Source organism: Cnephaeus nilssonii, assembly GCF_951640355.1.
Source record: "Cnephaeus nilssonii genome assembly, chromosome: 7".
Classification (NCBI taxonomy): domain Eukaryota; kingdom Metazoa; phylum Chordata; class Mammalia; order Chiroptera; family Vespertilionidae; genus Cnephaeus; species Cnephaeus nilssonii.
This window is the reverse complement of record NC_137078.1, coordinates 75,663,482-75,676,247: the sequence shown is the minus strand read 5'-3', so window position 1 is coordinate 75,676,247 and position 12,766 is coordinate 75,663,482. Positions and strand designations below refer to the sequence as shown.

At 44.3% G+C, this 12,766-nt stretch overlaps 1 protein-coding gene across 12 annotated transcripts in view; it reads left to right on the top strand.

Annotated features, from left to right (window-relative positions):
• The first annotated feature begins 5,632 nt into the window (after positions 1-5,632).
• Positions 5,633-12,766, top strand: part of ERI3 (ERI1 exoribonuclease family member 3) — a 133,025-nt gene continuing 125,891 nt past the window's right edge. For 4 of the 12 annotated variants that reach the window (XM_079777494.1, XM_079777490.1, XM_079777496.1 and 1 more), the window contains exons 1-2: positions 5,663-6,024; positions 8,036-8,111. In XM_079777494.1, the coding sequence (XP_079633620.1) occupies positions 5,890-6,024; positions 8,036-8,111 (211 nt within the window). In that variant the 5' untranslated portion in view covers positions 5,663-5,889. The other 8 variants (XM_079777493.1, XM_079777497.1, XM_079777499.1 and 5 more) reach the window with 6 other exon arrangements.

The following is a 12,766-nucleotide window of genomic DNA, read 5'->3' as shown; positions in this document are numbered from 1 at the left end:
ACAACGAGAATAAAATGGACTGGTTGAATAAGTGGAAAGAGCTGTCTCTGAGACACTTAAGAGCTGAAACAACGCTGCTGAGGAGCTCTATGTCCCCCTAGCTGAATGTGATATGGAGAGAGTCTTCTTACTTTTGAGAGAATGCCATGCTCTCACACTGGCATCATGAGAATTGAGCACATCAAACAGAGACATTTAAGGCCAATATCCACAGTGTACTTAGTGACACAAGCCCTTGGAACATGGTAGCTTGCATTGATTCATGAGCAAAACCGAGGCTTTTTTTTTTTTTAAAAGGAATATTGTTAGGAACTGGTATTTCTCTAGGAGCAGGCGGGGGCCTAGAATTAGCAAGACTAGTACAGTAATTAATGTTAATGTAAACTCACTGGTACCACCAGCTGGTACAGATGGCAGGGAACATCTGCATTGCTACAGACTACGCAGTCCAGGGAATACAGAACCAGAAGCTTGTGAGTGGATTTGAAAAAATTGAGGGAGTCTGGCTTTGAAGAGAGAAGTTGGCACCACTCCAAAGGGGCAAAGGTGAATGCCGGCATCTGATCAGTGATGAGAAAGCTCCAGTAGACAACAGGAAAGAACTGAACTTGAAGCTGAGATGGGAACAGGCAAAACGTGGGAGTGCTGGTGGCTGGTGACCAACCTCAAGAGAAAAAGAACAAAGGAAACTTCACTCATTGAGCACCTACTTTACATGGGTGGGCACTGTGGTAGATGCCTTCTTCACTTGATTGGTTATGCAGGTATTATCTCCATTTAATAGTGGAGGAGACAAGCCCAGAGAAGGTGACTTTCCTTATTCATCAAATATATGTACTTAGAATATAAAGATGATTAAGACACAGTCCTCTTCTGTAAGGATCTCAGATTATTTCAGAAGAGATATAGAGGCAAGTCATTTTTATTTTATTAAAAAATTATACATATATGTGTGTGTATATATATATATATATATATATATATATATATATATATATATACATACATATTATTTCAGAGAGGAAGGGAGAGGGAGAGAGAGATAGAAACATCAATGATGAGAGAGAATCATTGATTGGCTATCTCCTGCATGCCCCCCACTGGGGATTGAGCCCAAAACCTGGGCATGTGCCCTGACTGAGAATCGAACCATGACCTCCCGGTTCATAGATTGACACTCAACCACTGAGTCACGCCGGCTAGGCTAGAGGCAAATCATTTGATTACAAAGTAGTCCTTAGACAAGAGAAGATGTAAGCACAAGGTGCAATGAGAGAACCACAAAGAGGTTCCCCAAGCCACAGGATGAGTAAGCCAGGATTCAAATCCTGGACTATGGGAATCTAAAGCTCAGCTCCTTCCACCACTCTAGCTGCACAGCTACAGCTTTCAGGACCCTTAGTTATAGTCTGAGTTCTGAGGAGGGGCAGTAGTTCTTGCTACTGGCAGGGAATTTTTAAAAACAAGGAGAGGAAACTGGGAATTAAGATGCAGCATGTACAGGTGACCCAGTAGCCCCTCAGGCCCAGAAGACGAGATGATGGCGCCCTGATAGTTACCAGGAAACCCTCCCTGGGACAGGATTGATTCCAGGGCCTACAGGTGGCAATGAGTGGTTCTAGCTATGGGAGCTATTGGAGGCAGGAAACCAGGCTGGTTCTTAGAGAGGCAGATTGGGACCAGAGAATGAAGGATCTCAAAAATCAAATTAGGTTTGAGAGGAGAGGCACTGAGAATATGAGAATGAAATCAGACAATTTTTGGGTTGGAAGAACTTGCCCAATCTCTAGGATCATCAACTCCTTTTTGCTTCTGTTGCATTCAATAAATCCTGACAGGATTGTCTACCTTTTTGAAAAAACTCTTTTTCTTAAAAACATCCCCTTCTTAGGACCAGATCTGAAGAGTCCTGGGCCCCCAATCTTTTCTGAGGATGCTTTCCTCTGACTAGTGGTTGGACAGCCCAAGCCAACCTTCCACAGTTGGGAAAGGGCTGTGAGCTGGGGCATGTGAATGACAACTCTCTCTGGAACAGTGGGTGAGGCAGGGTGAAGTCAGAGGATCAGAGTTGGGAGGCGAGAACTAGAGAGGGGACAGAGAAGGCAGAGAGTGAAGCAGCTTGGGGAAGAAAGCCTCCCTGGCAGGTGGCTCCATTTGATTTCTGATTTAAAGGGGGAGGCTTAGATAGCCAAGAAGAAAAAGGCTAATAAGAAAAATATTAAACTGCAGTGTGTGTTTCCCCAGGGACTTCCTGTTGCCATGACTGACCTCCTGGAGAGCGCCATTCGTTCCCGAGCATGGCAGCTTTATAGGCACTTGTAGGCCTGCAAAGAACACCAATTTGCTGCTGCAGTTTGTTTTGATAACTGAAACTTTCAATAAATCTATATTAAAATCAAAGGGAAAATTAACTAGGCCCTAGTGAGGGGCACAGAGATAAGGGAGCACATTACCACCCTGGCCTCAGCCACCCCACATCCGTCTCTTAGTTCAGATTCAGGTCACTAGGGAGATGAATGGCTCAGGCTCATGGGGAACAGCCCTGGGGAGAGCAGGGCGAAGAAGGCATGGCCAGGTCCAGCCCTCACTGCTCCTGGAGAAGCAGAGAAGTCTGTAGGAATAGGATGGGGGGTGAGGAGGTGGGGTGATGGTGGGAAGAATTGGAGAGAGGGATGGGAGAGGGGCAAAAATAACAGAAATAGCCAATATTTACTGAACTCCAGATACTGTGCTAAGCACCTTTGTATTTAATTCTAACTATAAGTAGGTACCAGTATTATCTCCACTCTATAGATGAAGACACTGAGCCTCAGAGAGGCATGTGACTCACCTAAGGTCACAGAATGAGCCATCACTCAAACCTGAACAGGCTCTCTCCGAGCTCACTATGCTGTCTTTTGTGGCTTACAGGGACTGTGAATGGCAGAAGCAGTTTTTCTAGTTCTCAAGTAAAAATGGTGCAGAACCAGTTTGGGTTCTCTCAGCTGTGTCAAGTTTGGGGGCTGCCATGTACTGTCGTTGGGTCCTGGGTTCTCTGCCCTTTGATTGCTGATTAAGGTCCCAGCTTTGGTGGCCATCTTGCTGTTCTTCCTGGTGGTTTGACAGGGCAGTAGAAGAACCAACTTGGTCCTCTTTTTGGTCCCTGTTCTCAGTGTTCACTTTAGCTCGGTCACTTAAATCATCAGCCAGGAGGCTGCCCAGGGTATATCTATGTCTGGGTATTGGGTTCAGCTCATCTGCCTCCAAAAATTCACTTGCCCTGTCTCCACCCGCAACCTTGGGTCTTGGCCACTTACTCTTTGGATAACCCAGCTGCCACTATTGTCACTCATTTACTAACACATTTGGTTGTCTTAGCTTCCTCTGGGAGGAGGATTAGGTTTTGACAGAGCTTCCAATGTACCCACTGTGGTAGGACTACAATGAAGCTCATTGACCAGAGGCTGTGTATGACTCCTCTCACCATTTCTAGTCTCGGATGAACCACTGTGCTTTAGGGTGTGGGATCTGGCGCCCCCTGCGGCTACCTGAGTGGTGGGATAATACAACCCTCTCTGAGAAGTGATGGTTCTACATGGCCTGAATGACAAGGCAACTACCTGTGTTTTCTTTGAAGCTCTGGTCAACTTTATACTACCTATATTTTCTTTCCCTCCTTCCCTGCCTCACTTCCCTTTTCCCTCTTACTCTTGCTGCCCTGAGATTATACTTCCTAATGAAGTCTTATCACATAAACTTCGCTTCAGGCTCTGCTTTCTAGAAAACCAGAAAACAGAGAAAATCACAACAGTGTCAAAGGCTTGATGAAGCCCAATGCTGGGTTAGCAGCAATATAAGGCACCAAGTGTAGAGTGAGCTTTTACACTGTTCTATTATTTGAATGTATTTCGCCTGGTCTTTATCTAAAAAGAGCTTACAGTCTGCTGAAGTCCTAGAAGGTATACAATTGAGCTCTAGAGCACAAAGGAGGAAAAAGCACATTCTGGGGGAAATCAAGGTGGTCATGGAAAGTTCCATGGAGAATACTGGGGCTGGGCTTTAAAGAGAGTCTCCAACCCAGATAGTGCAGGTTTACTACTTCATTCTTAGACTAGAAGGTTGGCTGTGCCCTATTCTCTGGCCAGACTCAGGATAGAATAAAGCCAGAGACAGGAAAGGCTATCTCAGGGCCTTTTATTTGTCTAATTGTATTTATCTACTTATTTATTGTCTGTTTTTCCTCATCCTTCCCCTCTCCAATATAAAAGCTCCATGAGGATACAGGTTTTATATGTATTATTCACCAATTAATCCTCAGCAACAGAAACAGTGCCTGAAACTTAGGAGAGGCCCTATAAATATATGTTGACTCACCGATCAACTGGGATTAATATTTAGATGACATTATGGAGGAGGAAGACCCAATTCCAGCTCCAAGAATCAGGGGATATAGGCAGATGTGCTTCCACTTTACTGACCTAGAGTTAAGTGACATCTATCCCTGCTGATGTTTATTCACCTCATTTGTCCACAAACATTTATTGAGTGCCTGCATTTGCCTGGCCCTGTGCTGGATATTACTGATACAGCATGAACAATATTGAAATAATGCTTACCTTATGGAAGTTTACAGTCCTGGGGGAGAGACAAAAAGGAAATAGACAATTATAAAACAATGTGATGAACTGAATAGGTGCAGAGCCAAATAACCTAAGCCATTATGTGGGATTAAGAAAGGTATTCCCAGCTCAAGTGGGAACCATTATGTTAAGGTCAGATCTCAGAGGTGGCAGGGCCCAGAAATGACATGATTTCTTTTAAGTGAAAACATGCAGACAGCAGAGGGCTTGGTGACTGCAGCTAGACCCAGGAGATGACTCCTGCCTGTTTGGGAGGCTGTCAAAGCCATCACTGGCTTGGTCCAGGCTGAGGTTTACAGAACCTGGTACCCTTGACTTCCCAGAGAGCCATAATCTGGATGAAAAAACACATCTCTGGCTTTGGCCAGAGTACTCTCCTGCTGACGGAAGAGACTGGCCGAGGCTGTCCAGGGAAATTCTTCACTGTTGAGGCCGGAATCCTTTTAACCTGTAAGTTCCCTCTGGAGCCGACCTGAACGAGTTATTTCCCTCTTCCTTAGAAAGGGCCCTTGAGAAATCTTAGAAAAAAAAACTAAGCATTTTCTTCTTAGCCTAAACACCCCTCTTCTCGGTTCTCCCTCCACCCCCAGCCCACCACAGAGAGTGAATACTAAGGACCTGTTGAATGAACAAATCATGAGAAGTTGTCATCTAAATATAACGTCACCTTATGAGCCTATACTCACCTTATAGAATATATTTTAAGTTGGGAAAACGAAAGTGGACCTTGAGTCGCTCTAGGCCTTGGAAAGTTTTCGTGTGTGTGTTTTTAAATTTCTTTCACAGTCGAAAATGAGCCCCCACTTCACTCTCTTATGAGTACTTGCCACCTCAAAACTACAAGTCCCATAAAGCCGGCCTCAGGGAATCACCATCTTGACATACCTTAGTGCGCATGTCGGCGGGAGAGTTAACATTTGGGGAGAAGAAGCCCCGCCCACCTGCATCCCATTGGTTGAAGGAGCCGGTGGCGGGATCAGCGATTGGCCACTGCGCCCGTCCGTCCACCGCGTCGGTCGGGGTCAGAGTGCGCGGAGGTGAGTCGGTGTGTTGTGGACTCGTGGTGCTGGCTGCTGCTTTTGAGGCGGCCGGGATCGGGCGGTGGGGAGCAAGCGGAGCTGGCCCTGCCTCTGTCCGGCCGGCGCCACAGTCGGCGCGGGCCGCGCCCGCTGCCGTAAACTGCCCTGAGCGCCTGCTGAGGCCGAGGGAGACGTCGGGGCCTGCATCTGGAGGGAGCCTGCCGCGCTGGCCCCAAGGAGCGGGCGTTGCCATGGCGACAGCCTCTCCTGCTGCTGACGGGGGGCGGGGGCGGCCCTGGGAAGGAGGACTGGTCTCCTGGCCCCCTGCCCCTCCCCTTACTCTCCCCTGGACTTGGATGGGCCCGAGTTGGGGGCAACACCCTGGGGTGGGTGATGCGGAGAGGCTCCCCAGTGGGCCCTGGTTGATGCATGCGGGGTGAGAGGGTCGCGGCGCGCACAGTTTGTGCAGCTTGGGTGCTGGCCCATGTGCTCACCCTGGATGCGTGATCTACTGAGTAATGGTCAGGCGGAGAGGGCGTGGGGCAGGGCTCTGCCAGACAGACTGGGTGAGGTGACTAAGGGTACTGACTTCTTACATGGGATTACCAGGGAGGAGGAAGAGAGGTTTGATCAGAGAGGATAGAAATCCAGCAAGGAGATAGTAGATAGAACATCCCTTCCCCCCCTCCCCAACACCCACACAGACACATAAGGTTAGTTTACTTCTTTGTAAATCTGTAGCGGTGGTAGTAGTGATGGTGGAAGGAGTGAATAAGGGGCCTAACTGGGCTAGCTTTCTGTTTGTTTTTCCTGCAAATGTTACAGCAACAGGTGCTTTCTTAAAACAAAAAAGCGTGAACTAGGATTGGGGCTTGACTTCGAGTTCTTGCAAAATATAACTGCTCCTGTTGATTTGGAAGATGCTGAATGTGGCCCCTCATTGGGGGGTTTGGATTCTGTCCTTTGGGCTGGATTTTGCAAATTGATGGTGTCTATCATTGCCTCTATAGTTGTCTGGCATTAGCTCTTGTCAGACATTTTACCAGTCTCCCAGCTGAAGGGCAAAAAAAAACACGAATCCCATTGGCCAAAGACTATGCACTATTTGAACTATAGTAGGTTGTGATTGGCTGAATGATTTTTGATTGTAGAGTTTCTACTAGAAATTGGCTTCATCAAATTCTGCTTTATTCTGACTTTATCATACACAGCAGGCCTTGTTTTAGTGGGTTCGTGCCTGGAGCTTAAGTATATTATACCTGAATCCCCTACCATTTAAAAGCCAATTTATAAACAGGGACTTGGAGTGTGACTCCACTAATGTGTGTGTCTGTGATCTTGGTTAGAAACCCACTTGGCTGCCTTTCCTCAGAGAGGTGGGGGTTGGGGGAAGGGAGCTGCCGGGAAGTGATTGATAAGGTTTCCTTTATGGATTCTGTGGTGCTTCACTGGAGCTCAGAGCACTTTGGCAACTTAAGCACTCCAAATTAAAAGCTCATTAACAATTCCCGCCCAAAGATCCTGTAAATAATCGGCTAGCTAGGTCACAGAGCTTTACTGAGAGCTCTCCTTCCAACTTCCAACTCCAAATAAAAGTGCTTTTATTCCTTTTCATCTTGAAAAGTGTTTTGTTTGTGGTGCGCTAAGTTGATGAGTGACATTTTCTCAGAGAATCTGAGTAGAATAAAGTCTTAAATGTGTATAGAGTGGTAGACAGGAATAGATGGATTCCAAACCTAGGTGTTTCTTTGTGCAAAGGGCATTTTGCTAGCTCATAAGGGCACCTCTGCAACTTCTAGTCCTTTGGAAGATCTGAATTAGGTGATAAATAATGATAGGTGTCCATTGATGATTTGATTTGGGATTTGGTTGCCTTGACTTTCGATGAACTTGAGACAGACCTGGAAGTATCCTGCAAGTGTTTCCTAGTTTATGTGGCCATTTGCAATGTGGCTTGTGTGTTTGTGGCAACCCCTCCTCTAATCCTGGCCTCGGTTCCTGAGTTCTGAATATTGCCATCCTTACTAGTGTCCTCTCCTTGACTAGACTAGGATTCTGGGATTATCCAGAGAGCATACAACTTTATGGCCTCTTTCTCAGTCTAAGCTTAGACATTGTAAATGTTTAGTGTTCCTAGGAGGTAAGTCTCTTAGTAAGAAAAATATGCTACTAGAGAACATAAAATTCCTCATTTTAAAAATATATACTGTCAGTAGCTTCTGAAACCTCTATACAGGCACCGTCCTTCCACATAGATGGCTGTTATCCCAAAGTAGTTTGAGTTTAGGAGTTTGAAGTAGACTGTTGGTCCTTAAATTTTTTCACATAGCAGCCCCATGAGGATTTGATCCTTTGTATTGAAATAGATTTGTTGCAGAGATGTGTATTTATCCACAGCATTGGGGCTTTCCAGCTTTCACAGAACCTTCAGCATCCCCAGCTACCAGCCTTGGCATCTTCGAAGTACGGAGAGGTGAGAATTCTGCTGCCTGGTCAAGTTTGGCTTGACTTCTTCCTTATGAGCATTTGAGCTTGGAGGGTGAGGGGTCGGGGCAGGTGCAGATTGTATTTGTGTGTAGCTTTTTCTAATAAGACACCATATGCTCAAAAACCACTGAAACTTACCCAAAGTCTGTAAGTGTGAGAGTTGGAGGTAGGGTATTCAGAATCTCAAGTTCTGTCATGATTTCTTTGTGGGCATTTCATGAACACCTACTTTAGGTTCAGAAAGGTTTAATAAGCTGGAATAGTTCTTTATTCTGAGAAATAAACATCTTTAGATGGTAGGAAGGAACACATTCATTTGACTTTTGTTAATACATTTGACCGAGGCCTTTGGGATCGTGGTTTAATTTGGGTTGTGAGTCACCTTTGGGTGGATGGTTAATCCCAGCCTATCTCCATTTTACACGAATTGAGGCTAGCTAAAAAGGTAGACTCCGATGATTGATATCCAGGATTTCAGAGGCTGTTTCTTTCATAACTAAGGGCCAGGCACTTTGCTAGGCCCTGGGATTGTGGTGCTAAATAAGATAGCTACTTCCCCTGACCAGAGAGCTTACAAATTCATGGGGAAGGCAGATAGTAAAGTAGCAATTATAATACACTCTGAGAGTGCTATAATAAGGTAAGTGTAGGTGCTTTGGGAGTACTCAGAAGGGTCCCTCACCCAGACCAATGGGCGTAGGGAAGGCTACTCAGAGGAAGTAACTTCCTCATCTCGAATTAGATGAAAACATGAGGGACCAAGCGTGAAGGTCAGAGCTTTGTTGAATTTGAGAAACTGAAGTTTAATGTGATTGAAAGAGTGAGTACTCTGTGGGCAAGGGGTAGGAAAATATGGTGAGAAATGAAACAGGAAAGGTAAACAGAGGCCAGGACCTTAAAGATCAGAAGCAGATGATGGGTAGGGGAAAAATTAGAAACTTTTTCTGTAAAGGACCAGTACTTATTAAGGCTTTGTGGGTCTCTGTCACAATCATTCGACTCTACTCAACTCTACATGAAAGCAGACATAGTACGAAAATGAATGACATGGCTGTGTTCCAGTAAAATGTATAAAAACAGTGGCAGCTGGATTTAGCCTGTGGGCCACAGTTTGCCAGCCCCAGAGCAGACTCTCATAAGAGCAGTAAGAATTCATGAAAAGGTATTAAGCAGTGGATTGATAATATATGTTTTGGAAAGTTTGCTCTGATTTCAGTGTTAAGAATGGGTCGAAGGAGACAATACTGGAGCAGAAAGACCAGTAAGGAGACTGTGGCAGTTACACGGGTAGCATTTTATATTTCCCTCTTTGAGGCAGTATTTTGACACTTAAAGATTGAGTATAACTGAATCTTTGCATATATGTATACAGTATACTTGTTCTCTTTACGGATTTCCAGGCCATCTACTGGAGCTTAAAAGATGTCTACCAAAGAATTCGTTGGTGATACCAGCTCCTATTTCACAGACTAGAAAAGATGTAGGAAGGGAAAGTTGGTGTCAAATGATTGAAAAGACTTTGGGAACTCTTTCCTATTTAAGGAAGTAGGAAATGCATGGAGCCCTGGTAGAGATCTTGGTCTAAGGGCCTATAGCTCAGTGATAATTGCTTTGAACTTCTTGAACTGTACACACAGAGAACCACCCCTTTTCCTAAGCTTTCCAGGAATTGCCCTCATTATTGTCCTACTCAGTCTCTCCTTGCTTGTGGCAAAATGATGACTTTTTTTCTGGGTTTGGGAATGTTGCTTAGGCACAGGGACCAAATGAAGTTGAGTGTTTGATGAATTGTTTCCTCCTCCTACAAGCCCCAGTGTACTTGCATTGCTGAAGGGAAGCCTGTAGGTTTCTGATACAGTGTTATGTGACCTTGGTTAAGTGACTTACCTCGCTCAGTTTAGCTTTCCTACCTGTAAAATGGATAATGGAACTTAATAGGGTTGGTTAAAGGATTTAATGAGATACTATATGTAAAGCTCTTAGTTCAGTGTATTTAACTTGTTAAATAGTTGCAGAGATATGTATTTAGTGTATAGTATTTTACACAATAATTTTTACAAAGCAGCCAGTAATTGGGTGAGTTGGCCTGTGACTTAGTATGTTTTGGGTCCTTACAATTGTATTTGTGGCCATATGATAGAAACATAGACCCTGGCGGAGGCGAGGCCGTCAGCAGACAAGAGGAAGTTACAACTAAAGCAAGACACTGCTCTTCATAATGGAACATTTTCAGAGAGCAGGAATCCCATTTAGAATCCCAGAACTTTGTTCAGTGTGGACCTTAGTCCCCATACCATCAGTGAAGCGAATTGAGAGAGCAGCTACCCAAAGAAATTCACCGAAGTGTGACCAGTCATCTCTCCCAGTCCGTCTGGGTCGTTTATTAGTATTGCCACCCTGTGGCCTCACATCTTTGTAGTGCCTCTTGGATGTCTTTTATTACTTTTCACAACTCTAGGAAGTGGGTCAGGTGGTCAGCATTATTATCCCTGCTACCCATTGAGGAAACTGAGGCCCAGTAAGGTTAAGTGTGTTGCCCAAGGTCATGCTGTAAGGTATCGTGAGAGCTAGTGCAGATTTGCCTCCAGATGAAATTGTTAGTTTATTGCTGTGATTTCTCTTTTTTTGAGTCAGAGATGTGTAGTCACTGCAGAAATGTGTTCTGATGCATGCCTTATCCAGATATGCTAGGCTTTATTTGGGTCCCACTTTATCCTCTTGGTCCTGTTGGATTTTAATTGATGGCTGCTAGGAACAGGCCTGTTGAGAAGCAGATTCCCTTTGGGTCATTGTTTTTAGTCCGTCCTCCTTTGGGGACATTCTTGGGGGAGCCTTGGGTTATAAGAGATTGCTTTGATATGTTCAAAATTGTGCCTTGTGCCCCACAGCTACAGGTAAAATCAAAAGGCGGATAATTTATGGGAGTGTCAGAGCTGGCCGCTGGCACCTCAGGAGGCCATTAGTATGCCTGTTCAGACCCTCTGTGTCCTTGCAATTGATTCCTCTTTGCATGAGCTTGATTTGGGAAGCTGTAGATCTGTGGTAGTGATTGGATGTGACAGTCCAAACACTGGTCCCTAAATTAATCCTTTTAATAGTATTCTGGCACCAAGGCAATGTTTCTCCCCTCTCTCTTTAACTGAGAGGACAGAATGGGGTGGCTTAGGAGGAAGGAGGGAGGAGGGGGGAGAGAGAGGAAAAGAAGCTTTGATTGGTACTTAGACCCTGCTCTGCTCTAACATGTTCTGATTCCAGCCCAGTTGACATTATGACTTTGGGCATATACATTCATTCAGCAAACAGTGACTCACACTTACTTGTGCCTGGCTCTGGACTGGGAATACAGAAATGAATAAGATGTGGTCCTTGCCCTTAAGGATCTATGTCTAGCTCAGTGTTTCTCATACTTTTTAAACTCATGCACTATTTAGATGGAGAAAACTAATTTTATGCTTTTCTTTAATGCTGCTTGAAATTTTTAAATGCAACAAAGAGTCTGACCAAAGACAAGTCAAAGAAATTATCATGTCAGATATTATTTTTAAACACACATGCACACACACACACACACACAACTATACCTACTATCTTCTATCCTCACCTTCTTCCTGAAAATGGCTGGTAGGAGGAGAAACAGATAACTAAAATCTTACAATCTAGTGAGATAAAAGTTATCAAATAAGGATAAACTGTGCTATTGGATCAATTGACTTTATGATGGTGTCAGAGAAAGCTCCCCAAAAGGGGAGATTTGAGTTGGATTTTGAGGAAGGAGCAGTAATTTGCCTGGTGAAAATAGAAGTACATTTTAAAACAGAGGAAGGAGCATTTGCCAAGGCACAGATTTGTAAAAGAAAACATCTAATTTGGGGAACTGAGCAAGAGCTGATTGTCACCTTGCCTCCTGCCAGTTTCTCGGCTCTGTGAGATTGGGAGGATTTGCTCCTGTGGAATTGTTGTAGAAGAGGCTTTGTGTTCCTTGTGCTGTGGTTGTTTTAATCCAGGGTACCCCTTCCTGTTTCTGCTTTTTGTACCCAGGCTGCAATATGTTTTTCTTGTTAGAATATATTTAAAAATTGTTACGAAAACAAATTTGGATGACTTGGACAAACTTAATTATTGCTTGTGGTTGAATTATTTTGAGTGAAAGTCACACCTTATCTCAAAAAAATGAAACAAAACACACTGAAGTGGATATGCATTGCTAGCCTTATGGCTGGCTGATGGGGGAATCAGTCCAGTGGGGAAAATGGGCCGTCAAGCATGGGAGAGGAGAACAGGACCTGAAGTGCCTCTGAGCCTTAGTTTTCTCATATGTAAAGTGGTAATACTGTTACCCATTTTGCTGGATAGTTGAAAGGATTAAATGGGATGAAATTTGTAAATTCCTAATAATGAGCCTGTCTTACAGTAGATTTTCAGAAAATGTTGTTTTCCTTTCCTCTTTATCATGTTAACAGCAATGGCTCCCTTTTACTGAGCACTTACTGTTGTGCAAAGCACTTTATATACGTTGTGTGTCTACATCAAACCCCTAAGAGATAAGTATTTTTATAGGTGTCATTACAAAGAATATGTATTAGAGTTAGGATTAAAACCTAAGCAGAGCTAATATCAGCCTTTTGACAACTAGCTATATGA